General features: G+C 43.1%; 1 protein-coding gene and 1 pseudogene across 2 annotated transcripts in view; both read right to left on the minus strand.

Annotated features, from left to right (window-relative positions):
* The window catches only part of SRPX (sushi repeat containing protein X-linked), a 109,476-nt gene extending 92,427 nt beyond the window's left edge, over window positions 1-17,049 (minus strand). Inside the window, exon 1 of one of the 2 annotated variants that reach the window (XM_053580196.1) lies at window positions 16,831-17,049. In XM_053580196.1, the coding sequence (XP_053436171.1) occupies window positions 16,831-16,924 (94 nt within the window). In that variant the 5' untranslated portion in view covers window positions 16,925-17,049. The remainder of the gene's footprint in view (window positions 1-16,830) is intronic. The other variant, XM_053580198.1, reaches the window with a different exon arrangement.
* Window positions 17,050-20,415: 3,366 nt separating this feature from the next.
* LOC128576772 (40S ribosomal protein S11-like) lies at window positions 20,416-21,550 on the minus strand (annotated as a pseudogene).
* Between the last annotated feature and the right edge of the window lie 923 nt (window positions 21,551-22,473).

The following is a 22,473-nucleotide window of genomic DNA, read 5'->3' on the forward strand; positions in this document are numbered from 1 at the left end:
TTAAGAGGCTTGGACCCCCCTGGGTTACTCGCAGAGTTAGGCTTTTTTGGAATTGTAAAATTCCTTAGGCCTTTTCTCTGAAGCAGTACACCCCGTGAAGCCTGAGATCCAAGGGCATGCCGCCCTTCCTCAGAGATAGGGGCCAGAGGGTTGACATATGTTAACCACATATTGTCAGAGGTCTATAGGTGCTCTGCCCTGAGGGAAAGACACAGTCGTTACTTCATACTGCGTAAACTGAGTGAATGCTTGAAGATATTCTTCTATTAACTCTGTTCCCCTATAGCTATTTTCGTCTTTGTGCCCTGCTCGGAAAACTAGTCACTGTTTAGAGGAAGGGATTTACTACACTAGTGGTTACGTTGATATGATAAATATTTCCTTTCAAGTTAAATTACAGATATGTAAAAAAGAAGATAAGATGATGGAACTAATAGATAATAGATTAGGTGTGTACGTGAGTGGAAGAGTATAAAACTTAAACTTGGAATAAAGAACTTTGCTATATGCCATCCCACGGTGGATAGTCTGTTTCTTGACTTAATAATTACAGGAGCGAGTTTACACCTACAGCAAAGCTGCTCGTTTGCGTCTCTGGTCACGCAACATCGTCCTCCAAAGGCTTAACTGTCCCCCATCAGAGGTCAACTGAGCCAGAGGGAAAATCCCAGAAAGGAAGCAAAGCTGCAGGAAGACCTTTTCAGAAGATCCCCCTGCAGGAGAAGGGAATCTATAGATTTCCAGGTCCTTAAGTGTGGCCTTTTGACTGAGTCCAAAATTTACAGAACAAATCCTTTTAATAAAGGAATAATATGAACACCTGCCCAGCAGAACACTCTGCAAACACTTAAAATAGTGTTTCTCAATGTGGGCACCCTATGGGCAGTTTGACAGGGCCGGTTCTTTATTACCTAAGTCCGTAAGTCCATCCTACACATTAAAAGGTGATTACCACCCCTAGCCTGGGCCCACTAAATGCCGGGGTGGGGGGGCCCTTCTCTATCACTGTGACAACCAAAATCACCACCACATGTTTCCAAATACCCCCTAGAGGCCTGGTAATGGCATGGAAATTTTACAAAGATATCTTTCTTCAGTGAAGAAAGTAAGTTGCAGAACTTTCTTAAACCCATTTATAGTCTGTCCACATGTATCTCTGTGGATATGTTCTTCTTTCTTTTTTTATTAAATCATAAACACATAGATCATACATACATCAATGCATTTATGGGGTACAATGTGCTGATTTCATATAGAATTAGGAATGCTTACATCACACTGGTTAATAATAGTTGATGTAAACATTTATGGCAAAGTGCACAAGTATTAAGTGTAGACATTTTTATATGTGTACATACCTATGAAACCCTCACCCAGATTAAGATATAGAACATTTCTAGCACTCTAGAAGACTCCCTTGTGGCCCCTTCCCTTGACAGCCACTAATCTGATTTTTAATACCACGGACTAGTTTTGCACATTGTTATTGAACTTCACACAAATGAAATTGCCCTATAAACTCTTTTGGTCTGGTTTCTTTCACCCTACATTATGTCTGCAAGATTCTTCTCTGTTGCTATATGTGGTAATACATTCTTTGTCACCTTCTGTTTCTTTAAATATCACATGCATAAAAAACACATAGAAGCTTATATCAAACTATTAGAGTGGCAACTTCAGAAAAGAAAAAGAGAATAAAATCAGGAGGAAAATGAGGGAGTGGGCCTGCTTCCACCTCCTTATGCCTGTTTGAATATTTTCATAATGAACAGGCAACCTTGGTTATTCGAGGTTTTTTCCTGGTTCCATAAAAAACGAAGTACATTTTTTCCAGATCTTTAAAGTATGACAATGGTGCTTTAATAGTGATTGCATTAAATTTGTAAATTGCTTTGGGTAATATGGACATTTTTAACAATGTTGATTCTTCCCAGCCATGAGCATGGTATGTTTTCCGATTTGTTAACATTTCAGCTATTTCTTTTCTCAGAGTTTCATAATTCTCTTTATAGAGATTTTTCACATCCTTTGTTAGGTAAATTCTCAAATATTTCACCTTCTTTGGCACAACTGTAAAGAGAATAGAGTCCTTGACTGTTTTTTCAGCTTGACTATTATTGGTATATATAAAAGCTACTGATTTGTGAGTATTGATTTTGTATCCTGAGATGCTATTGTATTCCTTGATCACTTCTAAGAGTTTTGTGGTTGAGTCCCTGAGGTTTTCCAGGTATAAAATCATATCATCTACGAAGAGTGAAAGTTTGATCTCTTCGGATCCTATTTGTATACCTTGATCGCCTTCTCTTGCCTGATTGCTATGGCTAACACTTCCATTACAATGTTAAAAAGCAGTGGAGACAATGGGAATCCTTGCCTGGTTGCTGATCTGAGTGGAAATGATTTCAATTTAACTCCATTCAATATTGGTATTGGCTGTGGGTTTGCTGTAGATGGCCTCTATCAGTTTAAGAAAAGTCTCTTCTATACCAATTTTCTTAAGTGTTCTGATCATGAAAGGATGCTAGATATTGTCAAAAGATTGTTCTGCATCTATTGAAAGAATCTTATGGTCCTTGTTTTTTAGTTTGTTTATATGATGTATTATATTTATAGATTTACATATATTGAACCAACCTTGAGACCTGGGATAAAACCCACTTGGTCATGGTGTATAACCTGTTTGATGTGTTGCTGAATTCTGTTTGCTATGATCTTATCGAATATTTTTACATCTATGTTCATTAAAGATATTGGTCTATAGTTTTCTTTTTTTCTTGGGTCTTTTCCTGGTTTGGGGATCAGGGTGATATTTGCTTCATAGAATGTGTTGGGAAGTATTCCTTCTTTTTCAATGTTTTGGAAAAGGTTAAGTAATATAGGCACTAGTTCCTCTTTAAAGGTTTGGTAGAATTCTGATGTAAAGCCATCTGGTCCTGGACTCTTCTTTTTTGGGAGATTTCATATAGTTGATTCTGTTTCAGTACTTGATATAGGTCTGTTCAGCATTTCAAATTCTTTCTGATTAAGTTTAGGAAGTTGGCATGCTTCCAAGTATTGGTTGATTTCTTTCAGATTTTTATATTTCTGAGAATAAAGTTTTTTGTAGTATTCATTAAGGAATTTTTTTAAATTTCTGAGGTATCTGTTGTTATTTTACCTTTGTCATTTCTGATTGATGATACTATGGACTTCAATTTTCTATTTTTGGTTAGGTTGGCCAAAAGTTTATCAATTTTGTTGAATTTTTCAAAAAACTAACATTTTGATTCATTGACCTTTAGAATAATTCTTTTGTTTTTTATTTCATTTAATTCTGCTCTAATTTTAGTTATTTATTTTCTTTTGCTGGGTTTGGGGTTGGAATGTTCTTCCTTGTCCAGTTGTTTAAGACGTCCCATTAAGTTATTGACTTCCTCTCTTTCTGTTCTCTTGAGGAAGGCTTGCAACGCTGTGAATTTTCCTCTTAGGACTATCTTTGCAGTATCCTACAGGTTCTGATAATTCATGTCTCATTATTGTTTTGTTCCAAAAATTTGGCAATTTCCTTCTTAATCTCATCTATGACCCAGCTATCATTCAGCATAAGGTTGTTTAGTTTCCATGTCTCTGTATAAGGATGCAGATGCCTGTTATTGGTGAGTTCAACTTTTATTTCATCATGATCTGAGAAAATACAAGGAATAATTTCTATACTTTTAAATTTGCTGAGGTTAGACTTGTGACCTAACATGTGATCAATTTTGGAGGATGTTCCATGGGCTAATGAGAAGAATGTGTATTCAGTTTTGTTAGGATGAAATGTTCTGTAGATGTCTGTTAAATTCAATTGTTGTATGGTGACATTTAAGTCCAAAATTTCTTTGCTTAGTTTCCTACTGGAGGATCTATCCAACACAGCCAAAGGGGTGTTAAAATCTCCAACTATTATGGTGCTGGAAGATATTAAATTTTTCACAGCACAAAAATAGAGAGGTAAATGTATGAAACAGAATTGAGAACCAAGAGATGAACCCAGATCCTTATCGTCATTTGATCTTTGATACCTATCAAAAGTATAAATTGGGGGAAAGATTCCCTATTTAACAAATGGTGCTGGGAGAATTGGCTGGTGATTTGTAGAAGACTGAAACTGAACCCACACCTTTCACCATTAACAAAAATTGACTCTCACTGGATAAAAGATTTAAACTTAAGACATTAAATTATAAAGATTCTTGGAGAGAGTGCAGGAGAAACACTTGAAGAAGTTAGCCTGGGAGAATATTTTATGAGGAGGACCCCCTGGGCAATTGAAGCAGCATCAAAAATACACTACTGGGACCTGATCAAACTAAAAAACTTCTGCATAGCCAAGAAAACAGTAAGTAAAGCAAGCAGACAGCCCTCAGAGTGGGAGAGGATATTTGCAGGTTATACTTCTGACAAGGTCTGATAACCAGAATCCACAGAGAACTCAAACTTATTAATAAGAAAAGAACAAGTAATCCCATTTCACTGTAGCAAGGGACTGGAACAGAAGGTTCTCTGAAGATGATAGGTGCATGGCCTACAGACACATGAAAAAATGCTCATCATCTTTAATCATCAGAGAAATGCAAATCAAAACCACTTTGAGATATTATCTAACTCCCGTAAGAGTGGCTCACATAACAAAATCTCAAAACTACAGATGTTGGCGTGGATGTGGAGAAAAGGGAACACTTCCACACTGTTGGTGGGAGTGCAAGCTAATATGTCCCTTTTAGAAAGAATTATGGAGAATACTCAGGGATCTAAAAGTAGACCTGCTGTTTGATCTTGCAATTCCTCTACTAGGAGTATATCCAAAAGACCAAAAATCACTTTATAACAAAGATATTTGCACCAGATTGTTCACTGCAGCTCAATTCATAATAGCCAAGTCATGGAAGAAGCCCAAGTGTCCATCGACCCATGAATGGATTAATGAATTATGGTATATGTATACCATGGAATATTATGCAGCCTTAAAAAAGATGAAGACTTTACCTCTTTTACCTTTACATGGATAGAGCTGGAACATACCCTACTTAGTAAAGTATCTCAAGAATGGAAGGAAAAATGTCCAGTGTATTCAGTACTATTATGAAACCAATTTATAATCACTAACACTTTCATATGAAGAATAGATCACAACTATGGCCCAAGATGAAGGATGGAGAAGTGGGGGTTGGGAGGGGAGAGGAGAGGTCAGATTGAGGTAGGGTGAATGGTGGGATCACACCTATGGTGCACAATGCAAGGGTACATGTTGGATCTATTAGTATGGAATATAAATGTCTTAACACAATAATTAAGTAAATGAGATGAGGTATATATTAACCAGTGTGATATAAGCCTTCCTAATTCAATATGAAATCAGCACATTGTATCCCATAAATGCATTAATGTATACATGATCTATGTGTTTATGATTTAATAAAAAAAAAATGAACAGGCAATCAGCAGAAGAGAACAGAGCGACAGTGAGACCCCGACTCGTGAAAAAAATGGAAAAACCCAGCCGGGCACCGCGGCAAGCGCCTGTAATCCCAGCGGCTTCCGGAGGCTGAGGCAGCAGGGTGCCCGCAGCCCAAGTCTGAGGTTGTGGTGAGCTACCACACCCACTGCACTCTGCTCAGGGGTATAGGGTGGGACCCTGTCTCAACAACAACAACAAAAAAAAAAAACAGAGAAACATTTATAATTTTCAAAAGCATTTATCAAAGGACAGTTTCAGATGATCTGCATTATCAAACAGTTCATTTGAAAGATGTGTGTAACTATTCAGAGCACTGAGCCAAGAAAAGTAAACTATAGAGTTCTACTTTCTGCCCCCAAAGAAGTATAGAAATAAAAGTCATCAGTCGTCTCCTCAAGGTCTGTGTGGCTTTCTCATCCCTCACTCTCCTCTGTTACCCTCAGCAGCCAACCCGTGGAGGAAGTAAAATAACTCTGTGGTTCCTCCCACCTCACCCTCAAGTCTCACTGTTACTGTGACTTTCACATTAAGTAACAATACAAACTAAGTAACAATATAGCAGTTACAAATTCAATGTCATGTTCCATATGAAAAGTGTTCATATACAGTCCCAAGGCTGGGACGCCATTGGCTGGGATAGAGAATGTCAAAGGAAGAGGTTCTAGGATAAGCGAGAATGAGCTGCCTTTGAGAAGGAAGGGACAGCCACCTTATGCTGAGAGCCACTGTCTGGAGACCAGAGCCTCCCCCTGACCTGAGCACATCCTGAGATTTTCTTAAGGACTGGAGGGTCACTCATTGTGAGATAGGGCACCAGTGAAAGCCATTTGGACATCCCTGGCCTGGAAAGATGGGTTTGGGATTTGGAAGACAAATTTTGCTGAGAAGAGTATTGTGAAAGAAGGCAACATACAGAGGGAGAGAGAGAAATATCCCAAGGGCTATTCCTCAGTCTTATTCACATTTTAATACACAAAAACACACTTTAAAGAACACATGTTTGCAACAGTCAAAAGCTGGTGGCTTTCAACTTAAGGAAACTTCCTCTAACCAAATGTGCACATAATTGCCTAGGGGGACAGATGTGGGACAGATGACGCTACCCAAAGGTTGTTATTTTTCTTCCCCATCTTCCCCCTCCCTGCCCCAATCCTACAGTGGTCACTGTCACCAGCAAATGCTTCAGGAAATTCAATGTCTGTTTCCAAATGTCCTGTCCGGGGACAGATGTGGGACAGATGACACTACCCAAAGGTTGTTATCTTTCTTCCCCATCTTCCCCCACCCTGCCCCAATCCTGCAGTGGTCACTGTCACCAGCAAATGCTTCAGGAAATTCAATGTCTGTTTCCAAATGTCCTGTCCAGAAACCAAAAACACCGTTTTCATTAAAAACATCAAATGTGAAGCACTAATCTGATCAGATGCTTGGAGAAAATTTGGAAATGTCCACACCAGTGGTTCTTATCCTTGAGAGTGCATTAGAATCACTCAGAGAGTCTGTGAAAACAGAATGCCAAGCCCACCTTTCTCTATGCCCAGGTTTTGATTCAGTAGCTCTGCAGTGTGACCTGAGATGTGTATACGTGTGTATCTAATAAGTTCCTGGGTGATGCTCCTGCTGTTACTGCTTATCTGCAGACCACACTTTGAGATTCTGTGGTCCTCACTACTCCTCCCTGTCCTCTCTCATAGATTAACAAGATACATTAGCATGTCAATGACCTTGAGCAATCCTTCGATAAGGAAACCTACTTATTCCAGCACTTTCCAACCTCATTACAATGTATCCTGCTGCCCATAGAACATCTATGACCCAAGAAAGTGGATAGGAAGCTATGGAGGGCTGTGGGCCATACCATGCAGGAGTATCATGGCAGGGCAGCAGATCTGGAGAGACCAGAGCCTGTTGCTCAAAAATCCAGGCAGCATTGGTGAAGTCTGTCAGCAAGTATCAGGGGCCAGTCCACCCCCAGCCTCAGATTGGGACACTGAGTATCAGCCAAGAATTAGTAAGAGCAAAACAGGGGCCAATTTTTCAAAGGCTCTAAGATATCAGGGCGTTACCAAGCCTCAAACCTACAGCATGAGACACCCAGCTATGTGTCAAGTAAATTAACAGTATAGTAAACAATGCTAGTTACAGCATGGTGGCCTGGACCTTTGGGATAAGTCCTAAGCTGAGCTTCATGAAGGGGAAGCAGCAGTCCCAGACACCTGTGGATCCTGTTAAAAGGTAGGTTCTGATTTCATAGGTCTGCGATGGTATTCAAGATTCTACATTTCTATAAAGCTCCCGGTCGGGGGAACTGCTCCTGGTCGGGGGAACTGGTTCTCAAACCACACTTTGCATTGCAAGGCCTTGGATTTGGGGTTGGCAAACTTTTTCTGTTAAACAAAATAGTCTTTCAGCTTTATGGGCCACATAGTTTCTGTTACAACTGCTCTACTCACCAAGTAGCAGTAGACGAGACCCAAATGAATGCACGTGGTTAGTTTCCAATGACTTTGAAGTTTGAACTTTATATCATTCTTTTTCTTCTCCTTCTTTTCATTTTTGCAACCAGTTTAAAATGGTAAAACCATTCTTATTTCAAGTGATCATATAAAAACAGGCAGTGGACCATGTTTGGCATGCCTGGACTTTGTCTGCAAGACCCCCGTCCTAGATTACTGGTCCCTACCCCAGATTTATCAAATCAAAACATACAGAGATAGTGCCAGGGAAACCACATTTCATCAGACTCACCTAGTGATCCTAATTTAGCCTTCCAAACACCACTGCTGGGTTGTGGATCAGTTATCCACCCAACCCCCTGAAAGCGTGAGAGGCCCCCTTTCAGTGCTGTAAACAGTTCAATCTTGCTGACTTTTCCCATTCATGGAGCTTTAGGGGCTTAATGTGAGGAGCTGGGTGTATAATCTTGACTAACCCACTCGTCTCACTCTTGCCCACATTCCAAGATGCTGCCTCTTCCAGAACCCCGGTGGCTTCAGGTTTTGGAATGAAGATAAATAGTCTCTGTGTCTTTAAGGGTTTCTCAGTTACAGGAATTCTCAGCACCAGAAGAAGGTCTTGACAGAGAGGTCAAAGCAGCCCTGATCACACTAGCCTGTTTTTCTTGGTTTTCTTAAGGAGCTGAAGTTATTCATAAGGTACCTCTTAGCTAAAAGGAAAAGCCATGCAAGGGCCCTGTTCCCAATCAATCTAAAGATGTGCTTTGCTGCTGCTTGAGGTGAGGCCAGGCAGGGGCTGCCCTCCAAGCAGGAAAACTTAAAAGAAGATGAAGTCAAGGGCCCTCTAAGGGTTGCATTTGTTTTTGAGTTAGAGAAGGAAGGAGAAACGTAAAGGCTGTGCATGCTTATCTCAGGAATGTAAGGGCCTTAGGAAGGGAAGTCCAGAGGATTCGGAGATGAAGGCAGAGCCAACAGGAAAAGGGAGAGGAGGGGAAGTGAGCCATTGTGTGACAGTTCTAAACAGGCAAGGCACCTTGTCTTGGAAAAGAGTTGAACTCAGTCGTCAGACCAGCACTGTATAAAAATTATCAGAGGAGTTTTTAAAATGCAGATCCTGATTCAGTAGGTCTGGGGTGGGGTGGGGGGCGAGCTCCTGCCTTTCTAACTTGCTCCCAGGTGACCCAGGGGCGCGCAGCTGCTTCTGGCATGCAAGAACCGCTTTTTGTTTCATTCTCCTTTTACATAGTCACAAGCTATAAAAGAACGTGGGGTCCATAGCTCTGTCCCATTTGGGGCTGAGCTGGTGACATACACAACTGCATATATGGTTATTCGGGGAGATCCCTGCACCACAGCACCCAGTGTTACCCCACCAAAAGAGCAAGTAGGGTCTCAAATCCAGTCTGCCCTCCACTCTCTGAGTCTTGAGTCCTGTGCCCACCTCTGTACTTTTCCTAAGTAGCCCAAAGTCTGTCTCCTGAACAGGCCCTATGCCCACAAATCTGCATGTGCTCAGACATGCCATCTTTTTCTAATTAACCCAAAGGCTCTTTATGAGCTAGCAGTGACCCTGAAGTTGGCAGTGACCTTGAAAGCACTATGCTAAGTGAAAGAAACCAGACACAAAAGGGCAAATACTGTGTGGTCCTATTTTTATGGAGGGACAAGAACTGGCAAATCTATAGAGACAGAAAACAGATTAGTGGTTGCTCAGGGCTGGGAGTGATGAGGGATTGAGGGGTGATGACTAAGGGGCTCGGGGTTTCTTTGGGGGCTAATGAAAATGTTTTAAAATTAATTGTGGTGACAGATACACAACTCTGTGAATATGATAAGACTATTAAATTGTACAGTTTAAATAGGGGAATTTCACTTACCATACTCTATATGGTAAGTGAAAAATATCTCAGTAAAACTATTAAAAATGTTATCACAACTTAGTTGAAGAGCTCAAAACAAGGCATAGAGAGAAAGAATTTGGGACGCCGATGTCCACACGAGAGGACAATGACTGGAGCAGCACCTTCTCAGATCCCTTGACAAATATCTGAGCAGCCCTGGATATGAGACACTGAGAGCGCAGCCAGATGGACAGGGGCTTAGTAAGGGTGCAAGGGTGCAGTGAGATTTACTCTTGTCTGCCTATCCTTACTGCCCACAAGGTGCCTAACTGTAGTGACTACTCAAAATTGAATTCAAGACATGCCTGTGGTATAATGAAGGGAATTCTGTAGTTACTAGACTGGACTCTACTCCTAGCTCAGCTTCTAACCCCTTGTGTGACTGCAGACAAAACTTTCACCTTGCTGAGCCTCAGAAACTCCTCCTTAAAATGTAGGGGGAGTTCCATCTCAGGCATCCTCTGAGTTTGAGGCTCCATAGTTCTGTGAATTAGGCAGGCCACACAGGGGATCCTGGGTGTAGTTAATAGAAATTCCTCCAGCAATCTAGATAGAGCCTGAGACACCCACTGGACAGAGGTGTGCTCCCCAGCCCTGAGGGCCCCTCCCAGGAGCCAGGTTCACTGCTAGGCCAAGAGGATGTAACAATGAATAAGACCTTACAACTTGCTCATGTAGCTCCTCGGGCAACAGAACCATGAAAAGGCAATGGTGAACCAACATGATACTACCCCCTGGAAAGCTGAGTTAAAATCCAAATGGAAACAGAATTTCAGTGTTGAGAACTGAAAGGAATTGGAGCCTTGGTCTGACAAATGCTGAGTCAAAAGCAACACATCTGTCAGATTTCCTATAAAGAATGGCCACTCTGGGGGCAGAGTCTCACAAGGTGGAGGATGTGGCCACACCACCACTTCCTCACTATCCCACCACAGGCCTGCCAAACCTTGGCTTAATTCTCATCCCACAGCCCTCATGTAACCAGTGTTTTTAAACCATCTTGGACTCCTGGGATTGGCAGGGTTATTCAGCTCAGCCACCCACACAATAAGTGGCAGGCCAGGGTCTTCCATCAGAGGATTCTGAGGTATAACTGGCATTGAAGAGATGCTCATTAAGCACAACCAGATATATGTTGCAAACAGCTAGTGACATTAGGGGAAACAAGTTGCTAAGCCATGTAACCCATCATACTACAGGCCTTGTAAGAGCAGGACAGAACGAAGCAGTGATATTTCAAGACCAAGACAGGAAGTCTGCTCCCAAATTCTACATTTGGATCTGACTATTACTCATAAAGAAGAAAGACGTTTTATAACCAATATATTCAATTTACAACCCCAAACCTCTAGAATAATCCAAGCCATTATGTCCAAACCCATTTGTCTTCTCTCTGGAGAACGATGCATAAAGAGGCATCCAGTATGAGCTAAGGCTTATGGGTGAGTGAATCATTCAGCCTGGGAATGAGCACTCCAGAGGTTTCTGAGGTCAGAGTGCACCATGCACCCGTCACATCCAGGTGCAACCAATTATCGTTTGGCAAACTTGGGCGCTCAGCAGTGCTACCAATGGCTTTTCTCTCTTGGGCAAGCTTTTTCTTTACATCTTCCCTCCTTTCCCTAGAATCCTGTCCCTGGAGTTTCTAAGTCTCTTAGAAAAGTTTCCTGGGGTGCTTTGATTTTCCCAAGCCTCAGCAATTAACTATGCCATGACCTGTTGCCTGTTCTGAATGGACAAATTTCCTCTGATATTTTGCTATCTTGCATTCCTTTCTCTTTGAGAATTATCACCTTGGAAATTTTGGTTAAATCTTACCAACATTTTAAATAGAATGGTTTGATTCCCTGTCGCATTTAATCCACAAATATTGACTAGATATCCTCCCCCAGATCCCAGATACTCTGCTAAGAGGAGGTACAGCAAATTGCCAGCCCAGGTCTGAAGGTGACCATAATTTGTGATTACATGTGTTTTGTTTGATGTTGCTTTTTAAATGAAGAGAACTGGAAACTGTACACCTAGATATAACTGGAGAGGTCATCTGCTCACTGGTTCAAAGTTTTTCTACTCTAGTAATTTCGTCTTATTTTGTATGTTGATTTTTTTGTGCTAATTAAGTACACATTTTCTCATAGAAGTCATAAAGATGAGCTAGTGAGTAGTGGTTTTGAATTGGGAAAGCACATTCTCCCGAGACAAAAGAACACCCACAGATTTTTGTCTCTAATTGCAAGACAGTTTTAGAGAAGCTCATAGACTCCCTACTTTCAGTTGCCTGGGCTGTTAGCACCGACACCTAAGTGTCAACCTGGGTCAGCATCATTCTTCAATACCCAGGCCCAGCATAGCTCCTCTCTGTGCTTTCAGAGCCTGTCTACCCATTTGTATTATAACATCCACCACCTGAAATAATTCTCTGTCTATTTCTCCACAAGACAGAAAGCTAGTAGAGAGAAGAAAGTACACTTTAAAAAAAGTAAGTGTCTGGGTAGAACCCAGGCTTCATTAGAGAAAGCAGAAACTAATTCTATTTCAGAACTAAATTCAAGCTTCCCAAAGAAAGATTCAACCTTAAAAGACCACCCTCCCCCCAAAACGAATGGCCAATAGAAGTTAGTAGTTAAGAAATTACACAGTCAAGAACTGAGAGGCTGGCTCAAGAAGCTCTCTACAGCTGGAACTCGGGAGAGGTTCCTGTTCACACTGCTATTTTGGAAGTGAATCTTTAACCTGAGTATGAATCATAACTTGCCTGCTACAAATTTCATACTATAGCATAGCCTGGCAAAAGTAAACCTTCTGTTTAAATTCTCTCTTCCCTTTCAATTACCAATTTCAGTTGTGTTCTCTGAGAGGGGAACTGATGTAGCCCCACAAAGTTGCGTTTACTAAGGAAACCATTCAACAACTTTGGAAGGGCCCAGAGCAAAGTGGCCAACAAAAATAATAAATGCAAACTCCAGCTTGTGGCTGCAGTCAGTCTCTCTTGTCTTACACACACCCCCCACACCCAACAGAGAAGGTTATTGCTTAAACAGAGAGAGTTCATGGATTTCAAAGCAACCTCTGTAGCCAGCAATCCATAGTTTCTATGTATGTAGATTCATAGTGGCACAAGGTCCTGTTTACCTCTGCACATGTTATTCTCAGGTCCATTCCTGTCCAATACCCATCACTGGAGTTCCAGGGAACTGTTAATTCAATAAGCACAAATATCCACTTGGCACAAGGTGCTCTGCTAGGCGCCGTGGAAAATACAAATAAGGGTAAGACATAGAACAGCCTCTGCGTTCAAGGGCTCAGGATCTAGGAGGAGAAGTAAGAAGGCATAAATAACGTATGCCATGTGTGATAAATGCCACAAGAACGGCATGAAATGAGTTAGGCATGGGTGTTAAATGGAAGGGAAATGGCTTCCCATGTGAGGGATCAAGGAAAGATTTCATCAAAGTAGGGTATTGCTGGATGATGAGCAGAATTTAAACAGACAAATGGCTAGGGGGAGGCATTCCAGGTGCAGGAAGCAGCATCCTCCAAGGAAGAAACTATGGCTCAAGTTCAATAAGGACAGGTAGTCTATTTTAGCTGGATTTTAGGAACCTGGGGGGGAAGCATTGGAAAATCTGGCTGGAATTAAACCAATGATGTAGCTCCCTGAAAGCAGCTGAGAACTTTCTACTTGAGTGAGAACAGGGAGCTGTTACTCTAAGTTTTTGAAGAGAGAAGTAATAGGATAAAAATGCTACTAAGGTAAATGTACTTGACAATTATCTAGCCTGAGTAAGTAAAATGAATTAGAACGAGCAAGACCAAAAGTGAGAATGTTGTAGTAAGAATCTTAAAAAGAAGAGCTGTACTTTGATTATGGCACAAGGACTGATGATGTGGGAATGTTTGAAGATGGTGCTTTAAGGATGGTTTCTGGTGTCTCATTCAGCTCACAGTCTGTGAAATGAGAAGCAGTAACAATAATACACTGTACTAAAGGTGTTATCAATGAAGAAAATGCTAGGTGAAAATGTCTTGCTCTTCCCAGCAGATCTCCTTTTTATTGCAGAGTCATTTTGTCAGCTGATTACACGTTTAAATCCACATAGAAATTTCTATCCTGTCCCCAGTGAGACCTTAATTGTATATCCTGATCCAGGTGCTCGGTTCCAAATATTTACCTCCAAATATGGCATTTCAGAAGACTGCTCTGGCTGATGTGGTCCGGTTTGGCTTTTTGAAAATCTTACTGTTTTCCTGACTAGTGAAACCACACTATTTACCAGTTTTCTCCTGACATAAGATTCACAAAAACTCATTCTCTATCTTCAGTCTTGTCTGAGGAAGGAGGTGGAGTGAACCTCCAAAATATTACATGCAAATAAGGTGTCAAGAGCTCATTTAAGAACAGAATCAAAAGTCTCATCTCTTATAACCACACAAACATAATCAAACCCAAACAACTTTGCTACAAACTTCCCATATGTTTCATGTGAGTTTTTATAAACACTGCATCTTTGCTAGGCTGCAAAGAATTTATAAGAGGACCAGAAAAGCTGCATCAAATTCAAAGAAACCTAGGAGTGGGAAGAGGAATAATTTATTCTCAGACTGACAGATTTGCTATTAAAGCTCAGATGGTTACATAATCAGGGTGTTGATAGGGCCTTAGATCCCCATCTCCCTCTTTCAGAAGTTCCATATTATTCAAGGCCTCTTCACCTTCTCCTTTACTTCAAACATGTTCCTTGCTAAGAGACTGACCCAAAATGATTTCTAAAATTTGTCACCTGACACTTAGGGTAAACTCAGCTGATAGGATTTTGCCTCTGGACCCACAGGCCTAGAAAGTTTCCCCTTCCCAACCTTCCAAAACCTCTGGCTTGGACTGAAATCCTCTCCTTTGAATTAAACAGCCCTAGAGCACATTTCCAAGACACTCTTTTGAGACGTGTTTCTCAAGCTGCTCCAATCAGCTTCAGATCATTTGTAGTCTGAGCAGAGCCAGAGGACAGGTCAGGAAGCAGTGAAGATACACAGTGGCTCCCAGTTGGGGACAGCCTGCAGGCTGGCAGAGGGAGCCAGGAAAGCCAGGGAGGGATAGGTCCCAAAAGAGGAGAGTAGTGAGTGCCCCAAATGGCAAACCCATGCTATTGTGGGTGGCTGGACCATGGCCTACCTGAGGGTAGATGCTGAGAGAAAGGAGAAGGGAGTGCAGGGGAGAGGGGGGCCTGGTCAGATGGGGAAGGAGGAAAAGCCCCCTGCTGAGAAAAGTTCAACTAGAACTGGGGGTTCCATGGTAGCTCACAGGTGCCTCTCAATTCAGTAAGAAAGGCTGCCTCTAGCTTCTCATCTTCTTGCGCTGCTCCTCCAAGGCTGCTCCTGTTCCACTTAATAACTTCCTCTTCCCCGCTAGATTCATTTACCCTGACTCCTGATAAAGGGGGCATGTGTGTTGGGCACCAACATGCCCTGGGAAGGGGAGTTGCTTATGGGTAAGGATAAAGTCTCCTTTCCATTTTGCCCTGAATCAGTTCCTACAAACCGGATTAAAACTTACAAGAGTCAGCTCAAAAGACAAATGTTTCTGTTTATTAATTTACATATTTGTTTTATTCATTCATTTATTTGGGGATTTGCAGAATTTTCAGTGGCCATCCCTACATCTCCCAGGCACCCTGTCTGGGAATCTCTCCCATCCTTCTACCAGAACTCTCTAGGTGCAGTTCTCAGAGCCCAGATTTAAACTGCCCACAGAGTCGAACGCGAAGCCAAATATTTGCACGCCTTTATAGTCCACGTGACCCCTTGCCCATTAACACTAAATTAAAACGTGTCCATGGGGCGGCTCCTGTGGCTCAGTCGGTAAGGCGCCGGCCCCATATACCGAGGGTGGCGGGTTCAAACCCGGCCCCGGCCAAACTGCAACCAAAAATAGCCGGGCGTTGTGGTGGGCGCCTGTAGTCCCAGCTACTCGGGAGGCTGAGGCAAGAGAATCGCTTAAGCCCAGGAGTTGGAGGTTGCTGTGAGCTGTGTGAGGCCACGGCACTCTACCGAGGGCCATAAAGTGAGACTCTGTCTCTACAAAAAAAAAAAAAAAAGTGTCCATGGATTTGCACTCCATTCTGAGGCAACAGGGAGGTGTGGCGCGTTGCTCTGCTGCTCTGAAGGTCTTCGCTAATCTAAGACTCCAGAGTGAGGAAATTAGGTGGGGCTAATTTATAAAGCGCATCTCCAAAGAAGATTTTGCCCACACCCTGAAAGCCCCAAGAAACACCAGGGTCCTCTTAAAGGGTAAGGAACACACCCTCCAGGAACAAGAAGCCCCTCCCTCGGCCCAGCAGAGAGGGCTCATACTCCTCTTTCCCTGGGGCTAACCAAGTGCATGCCACATGTTACCACGCTCAGCTGGCAAGTCTTCCCCAGCGGCGCAGACTTTCTCGGAATCCCCAGCAGGGGGGGTCAGGGGATGAGGGAGAGGCCCCGCCCGCTCTGTCCACTAGAGTCGCTGTACAGTGGCTAGTTCCCTGTGGCCCCAGTGGGCGGCCTGGGACCTAGAGCGTGAGGTAGTAGGGGCTTCCTCCAATACAAGTTGCCAGCCTCCCGGACCCTGGCCGTGAGCAATTGGTGTGAAACGCAAAATTCTGAGTGCGAGAAAGTAGCAACCTAGCCCGCGACCAAACTTTCCCTTCTAGCCACCTACGCCAACCAGGGTGTGATTGGAACCCTGAAACCCCGTACGCAGAGGGTGCTTGGGCTTCCAGCACCTAGAGAGCGCCTGGCTCGCCGAGCTGGGAGTCGGTTCTCCCTCCGAGTGCCCAGAAGTGAGAGCCGTTCGGCGTCACCCCTCCTGGAGGCTGCGAAAAGCAAGTTCGGCTCAAACAATGCGCGCGCCCCGCACCTCCCCGGGTCCCCAAGCGAAGCGTCCCAGCGGCGGCTCCCGAGGGTGCCCCCTGCCTAGGCGCCCAGCTGGGGAGGCAGCCCCGCCTCTGGCTCGTACCTGGGAAGCCACGACTCGGCGGGACACACAACAGCAGCAGCAGAAGCAGCACAGGCGGCAGCAGCAGCACGGGCCGCAGTGCGGGGCTCCCCATGGCCAGCCGGCGCTCAGCTGGGCAGCGTAGCGCGCTCGCAGGGGGCGGGAGGAGACCAAGGAGACCAAGGGGCTGCGCTGCGAGTGGGTGAAGGCCGGGCTGGAAAACTCCTCCTCTCGCTTCTTTTCCTCCCTCCTTCCCGCCTGCGGCCTGCCCTCCTTCCTCCGCCTCCCCGGAACACTGTGAAATTCGGGGCTCAGGCCCACCCACCCCCTCCTTTTGTGCCAGCGCTGCTCTGGAAACGAAGCTGTCGCCCCAGAGGCAGAGAGCGCCACGGACGTGTCCCAGCAAACTGAAATATAGAGTATCTTTCTGTGCTCCATTTGAGCGTCCTCTCACCCCGAATACATACATTGGTGGCTTAACCACCTCACAGATCTCCAAGGTCTAGAAGGATGCCATGTGCGCAGAAAGCTGCGTGAGTCACACAGAAAAGGAAGGGACGACCAAGGGGATCTAGAGTGGCCCACTGCCGCTGGATATTATGGCCCGATTTCTGCTTCAAGCCCCACGACTGCGCCCCAAGTTCACTATTACAATGCTCACTTTATACAAGAAGAAACTGAAGCTTAGAAACTTGCCCCGGTTCGCCCGGTTACTGGCAGAGTGAGGACTGGAACTGTGTGGTTCTGCCGGCACCAAAGTCCATACTACAGTTTTTTGTGTGCTTCTTTTTTGCAAAAAAATGTATCAAGTGCTGGACCCGGTGAGTGCCTGCTGTGCTGCGGTTTGGAATGGGACTTCAGGTTCTCCTACCAAGATGAGCTGATGGTAGAGCACAGGCAAAGAAAGTTCCCCTTCTCACTGACAGGCTCAGGGACTCAGCTGTAACTTCCCCTAGCCAGATCCCCCTATATCCTCAGTTGTTTTCAACCATAGCAAAGACACCACCCAGTGGCCTGGCATTGTTGGATCCTGGCACCAGGATAAGGTTTCTAGGCTGCCTGCAGGCTGGCTCTGGTTTCTCTGAGGCATTTGAGAAAGCCGTACATGTTTTGGGGGGGTTTGGTTTTGTATTCCTTTGAGTAAACCTGTAAGGTAGTATCTACCAGCTCCTTTGCTGCCCCAGGCAGATCTTAGCTAAGGCAAATTCCTACTGGGACTGCTGCATTAGGTTATACAGTGTGGGCACCATTCAAAGGTGCCTGGAAGAAGGGGCAAGAGGGAACCAAAATCCAGCTACCTCTGAGATCACAGAGTCCTGTGTCTTGCTACATCCACTGTACAAGGCCACCTTTCTTCTTGCCACAGTGGTCTGGTCAGTTAGCAAGGCAGAGAGGCCCGGAGCACTCACCCAGGAGGTTTGTTCAATGTGTTTATCTGGAAGGGGTGCTATTCCCCAATTCTCACAAATGCCTTAGACTTGAACTTCCTTCCACCTCTGTAGCGCTTGAGAGGACTTTGCTGCTTCTTCTGCAGGTTTCTCCACTGCTGCTACCTTCTCAGGGAGCCAACAATCCTTAAATAACTCTCCAGTTGCAAAAAAGTGGAGGAGGTGAGGCTCTTCTGTGACCTCCATCATACCACTCCCCAGGGAGTAGTTCTCAATCCTGTATGTACAGGGCACTGGGAGAGCTTCAAGAAAATACCACCTCGGGCTATACCCCTGACCGGTGAAATTAGAAAGTCACAATCTTTAGGGATGTGACCTAGAGTTTGACCAGATACATATTTTTGGCCCAGTCTCTACACTAATGGTGCAAGTTTTAGAATAGGATAAATTCTAGACCAGGATTTCTCAACCTAGCACTATGACATTTGGGAGTGGAGAACTGTTTTCGGGGAAGGAGGACTGCCCTGTGCATTGAATGATGTTTAGCAATACTCCTGGCCTCCATATAAGAGACACCTGTAGCAATCCTGTACTCCCCATGTGTAACAAACAAACAAAAAATCCCTCCAGATATTGTCAGATATCCCCCAGGGGAAAAATTATCCCCAGTTGAGAACCACTTTTCTAGGCCCATGAGCAAGAACTGTTGTGCACCCCAAATTCCAGGTCCAGGTTAACCTGTCTAAGCAGCCTTCCTTTCCTATGTCACCTCTAAAGCAATTCTCCTCACAAAAAGCACACATTCTGTTATTGAGTTTGGAAGGAACTTCTGGCCATGTCTAATCACCTGAGTCTGGCTGAATTATATATATATAAACACTTGCTGCTGAGAGTTACTCTCTGGGTTTTGTATGTCCTCACCACAAAGAAATGATAAATACATAAGGTTTATGGTTGTGGTCATGCTAAATACCCTGACTTGATCATAATATAATACAGTAAATTTATGTATTGAAACATCACATTGTACTCCATAAATATGTAGTCACAAACTGTCAAAAAATAAAACTAAAAAACAGCCAAACAAAAGACATAGGAAGAAAACTCTCCAATATAGCGTTTATACAGCAAAATAACATTTCTTGTTTTCATTGTGAAAGGGTATCTTGAAGGAGTGAACCCAGCTTAGCTGCTGCTTGTCAACCAAAATGACCCTTTCATTTTTACTTAACAAAGAAGGGAAAGAGGAGAGAACAAAGTTGCAAGGTGGTATTCTTACTTTAAGGTTATAAGGTGGGAATACTAAAAGGAATGCCATTGTTGTCAAAAGGTATAAGGTCTGTAAATCACGTGGATTAAAGTAACAGAGCATGCAATTAAGTATACTATTGGGAAAACATGATTTTTTTTCCTGGACAAGGTTGAATTATTCAATGTCAACCCTAGGAAGAACTAATATATACAAAAAAAAAAAAAAAGAGTTGCCCTGTTGTTCACTTTACCACCAAAGAACAAATTCCAAGTATTATTATTATTCCAGGCCTCTCTCTACTAGAAGGGATCAAGGTGGGGTGAGAGGAGGTAGGAGGAAGAGGTTATTAATTCATCCCACAATATCTTGGTAGACAATAGGGTCATCACAAAGATTCATAATCTGTCAATTTATGGGTTAATGAGTTGATGGAAATGAAGTCACTCCGGGAGGGCCACAGAGCTGTGATCCCATTCCTGCCCTGTTTGATATTATTATTAATGAACTAAAAAAGACATTTAGGGTTTAGAATGTGAAAATAGGAGGGCAAAAAAATAGGTTCCAAACATTTCTCTAGGGAGGAATGTTTGAAACGTGAAAAGACAGCAAGGACAAAAATGTTGTCCTATGTTTGATCTCAGAAATGAACCATATCCGAAGAGTCTAAGAATCCCTAGAAAATCAAGTGGTCTCTCCACTCCTCCAGGCTCATCTGTACAAAGAGGGTAAAAGAATACATACATTTTGCTACCATTTGTGGTATAGGGGATGCATAGTACCATACCCAGGTATGGAGAAGGTAGAGTAGGAGGAATATTTCTTTATTATTATGCAATCCTTTGCAGTGTTGATATTTTTAAACCTTTGATAGTTCTTATTGAAATTAAACAAAGAAATCATTGAAAGTGTAGGTATTTTTAGAATGGCAACATTACTTCATTTGGGGGAGGAGGCAGACATCCAATCTCAGCATTCTTCTTGGTGCCAGCCAGCAGCCTTGATTACCTTGAGCACGTTGAAGTGCACCATCTTGCTCAGGGGCCAGAACTCACCCACTGTGACAAGGTCACCTATCTGAACATCCCTGATGCAGGGAACAGGTTCATGGACATGTTATTATGGTGCTTGTCCAGGTGATTGTATTCGCACATATAATGGAGATAGTCCTGACAGGTGACAATGGTCCTCTGTGTCTTCATCAGGATCTGCCCTCAGATAGAGATGTTTCCCGTAAAGGGACATTACCTGTGGATGTGTGTGCCCTCAATGGCCTTTAGGGGCATCTTGAAGCCCAGAACTGTTTTGCAGGAGCTTCTCCTTGCCAATTTCTCCCGGCAAGACCCTCTTCCTGTTTTGAAAGACTGTTGGCTGCTTTTAGTAGACATGCTCTGTTTGAATGTCTGCCTGAAAAAAAAGCTAAAAATGTTTTTAAAAATCACACAGATGCAGAGTGGGAGAAAGGTGATTTCACAATAGGACTTGCAACCATGCAGCATAGCTGCCTATCAACTAACCAGGAAGTCAGAGGCACCTCGTGGGCACTTACACAGTGTCCTGTCCTCTGAGGCATTTCAGAGCTCTGGGCAAAGTGCCACAAGTGAGGAGAGAACACAGAGATCAAAGTCTGACAGAAGAAAGGTGTCTTTCCACTCTCCTCGGCAGTGTGGAGGAGGTGGGAGTAAACAACACAGTCTTCTCCCTTGGGTCAGAGCAGAATAAGCCACAGTGGAGAAAGAAGGAAAAGGATTCCCAAGATTCACCCCTCACTTTCTTTCTTGACCTTCGCAACTCAGAGACAGCATTAAAGGAGAACTCGGCAGCCACCTATTTATTTACAGGAGAGAGAGGTATTTCCTGAGAAAGTCAGAGTCAAGGCCCTTCCCTGTCTATGTCCTTTCCATCTTCCCATGCCTGTCTGTCCTTCTTCTCCAACCCTATCAAACCTGTTCTTTCTCCATGGCTTTTCACAGCAAAGGAATGGAAATTTATGGTGAAATTTGATGGCTCACTGTACCTTAGGAAATAGATTGCCAGTAGAGTAGAAGTCAAGAAGACACTCAGGAGTGATGCATTCTAGGTCAGTGCTTCTCAAACTCTCCATGGTAATTAACTCTTTTTTTTTTTTTTTTTTTTTTGGTTTTTGGCTGGGGCTGGGTTTGAACCCGCCACCTCCGGCATATGGGACTGGCGCCCTACTCCTTGAGCCACAGGCACCGCCCAGTAATTAACTCTTTTTAAAATTTCTCATCCATCTTGGATCCACGGTTTTGTAAAACTTATAAATATGACTCACTGAAAAAATAAGATGGATTAGCTCCAATTTAATAGTGAGAACATGTAGTGTCTTTTTTTCCATTTTTGTAATACTTCACTTAAAAGAATGGTCTCTAATTCCATCCAGGTTGTTACCAAAGGGATTAGTTCACAATTTTTCTGTTTTTGGCTGAGTAGTACTGTATTTTTTGTTTTTTTTTTTGTGTGTGTGTATATACACATATATATATAACATTTATTTTATTAATCCACTCATGTATTGATGGGCACTTGGGTTGGTTCCACATCTTTGTGACTGTGAATTGTACCGCTATAAACATTCAAGTGCAAGTGTCTTTTTTATAAAATGGCTTTTTTTTCTTTGCATAAAAACCCAATATTGGGGTTGCTGAATAAAATGGTAGGTATACTTTTAATTCTTTAAGGAATCTCCACAATACTTTCTATAGAGGTTGTAGTAGTTTGCAGTCCCACCAAAAGTGTACAAGAGTTTCTTTATCTCCTCATCCACACCAAAACATTTGTACCCCAATAATATTCTGAATAAATGAAGTCAAAAAACCAAAGATGTCTGTATGTATGCTGTGAAAAGAGAACATTCATGGACTATTGGTAGGAATGAAAATTAGTACAACCTCTATGTAAACAGTACAGAGATTTCTCAAAGAATTAAAAGTAGACCAGCAACTACTGGGGATCTGCCTAAAGGAAAAGAAGTCATTATGTCAAAAATACACTTGTACCCAAACA

The sequence above is a fragment of the Nycticebus coucang genome, chromosome X (assembly GCF_027406575.1).
Source record: "Nycticebus coucang isolate mNycCou1 chromosome X, mNycCou1.pri, whole genome shotgun sequence".
NCBI classification, from domain to species: domain Eukaryota; kingdom Metazoa; phylum Chordata; class Mammalia; order Primates; family Lorisidae; genus Nycticebus; species Nycticebus coucang.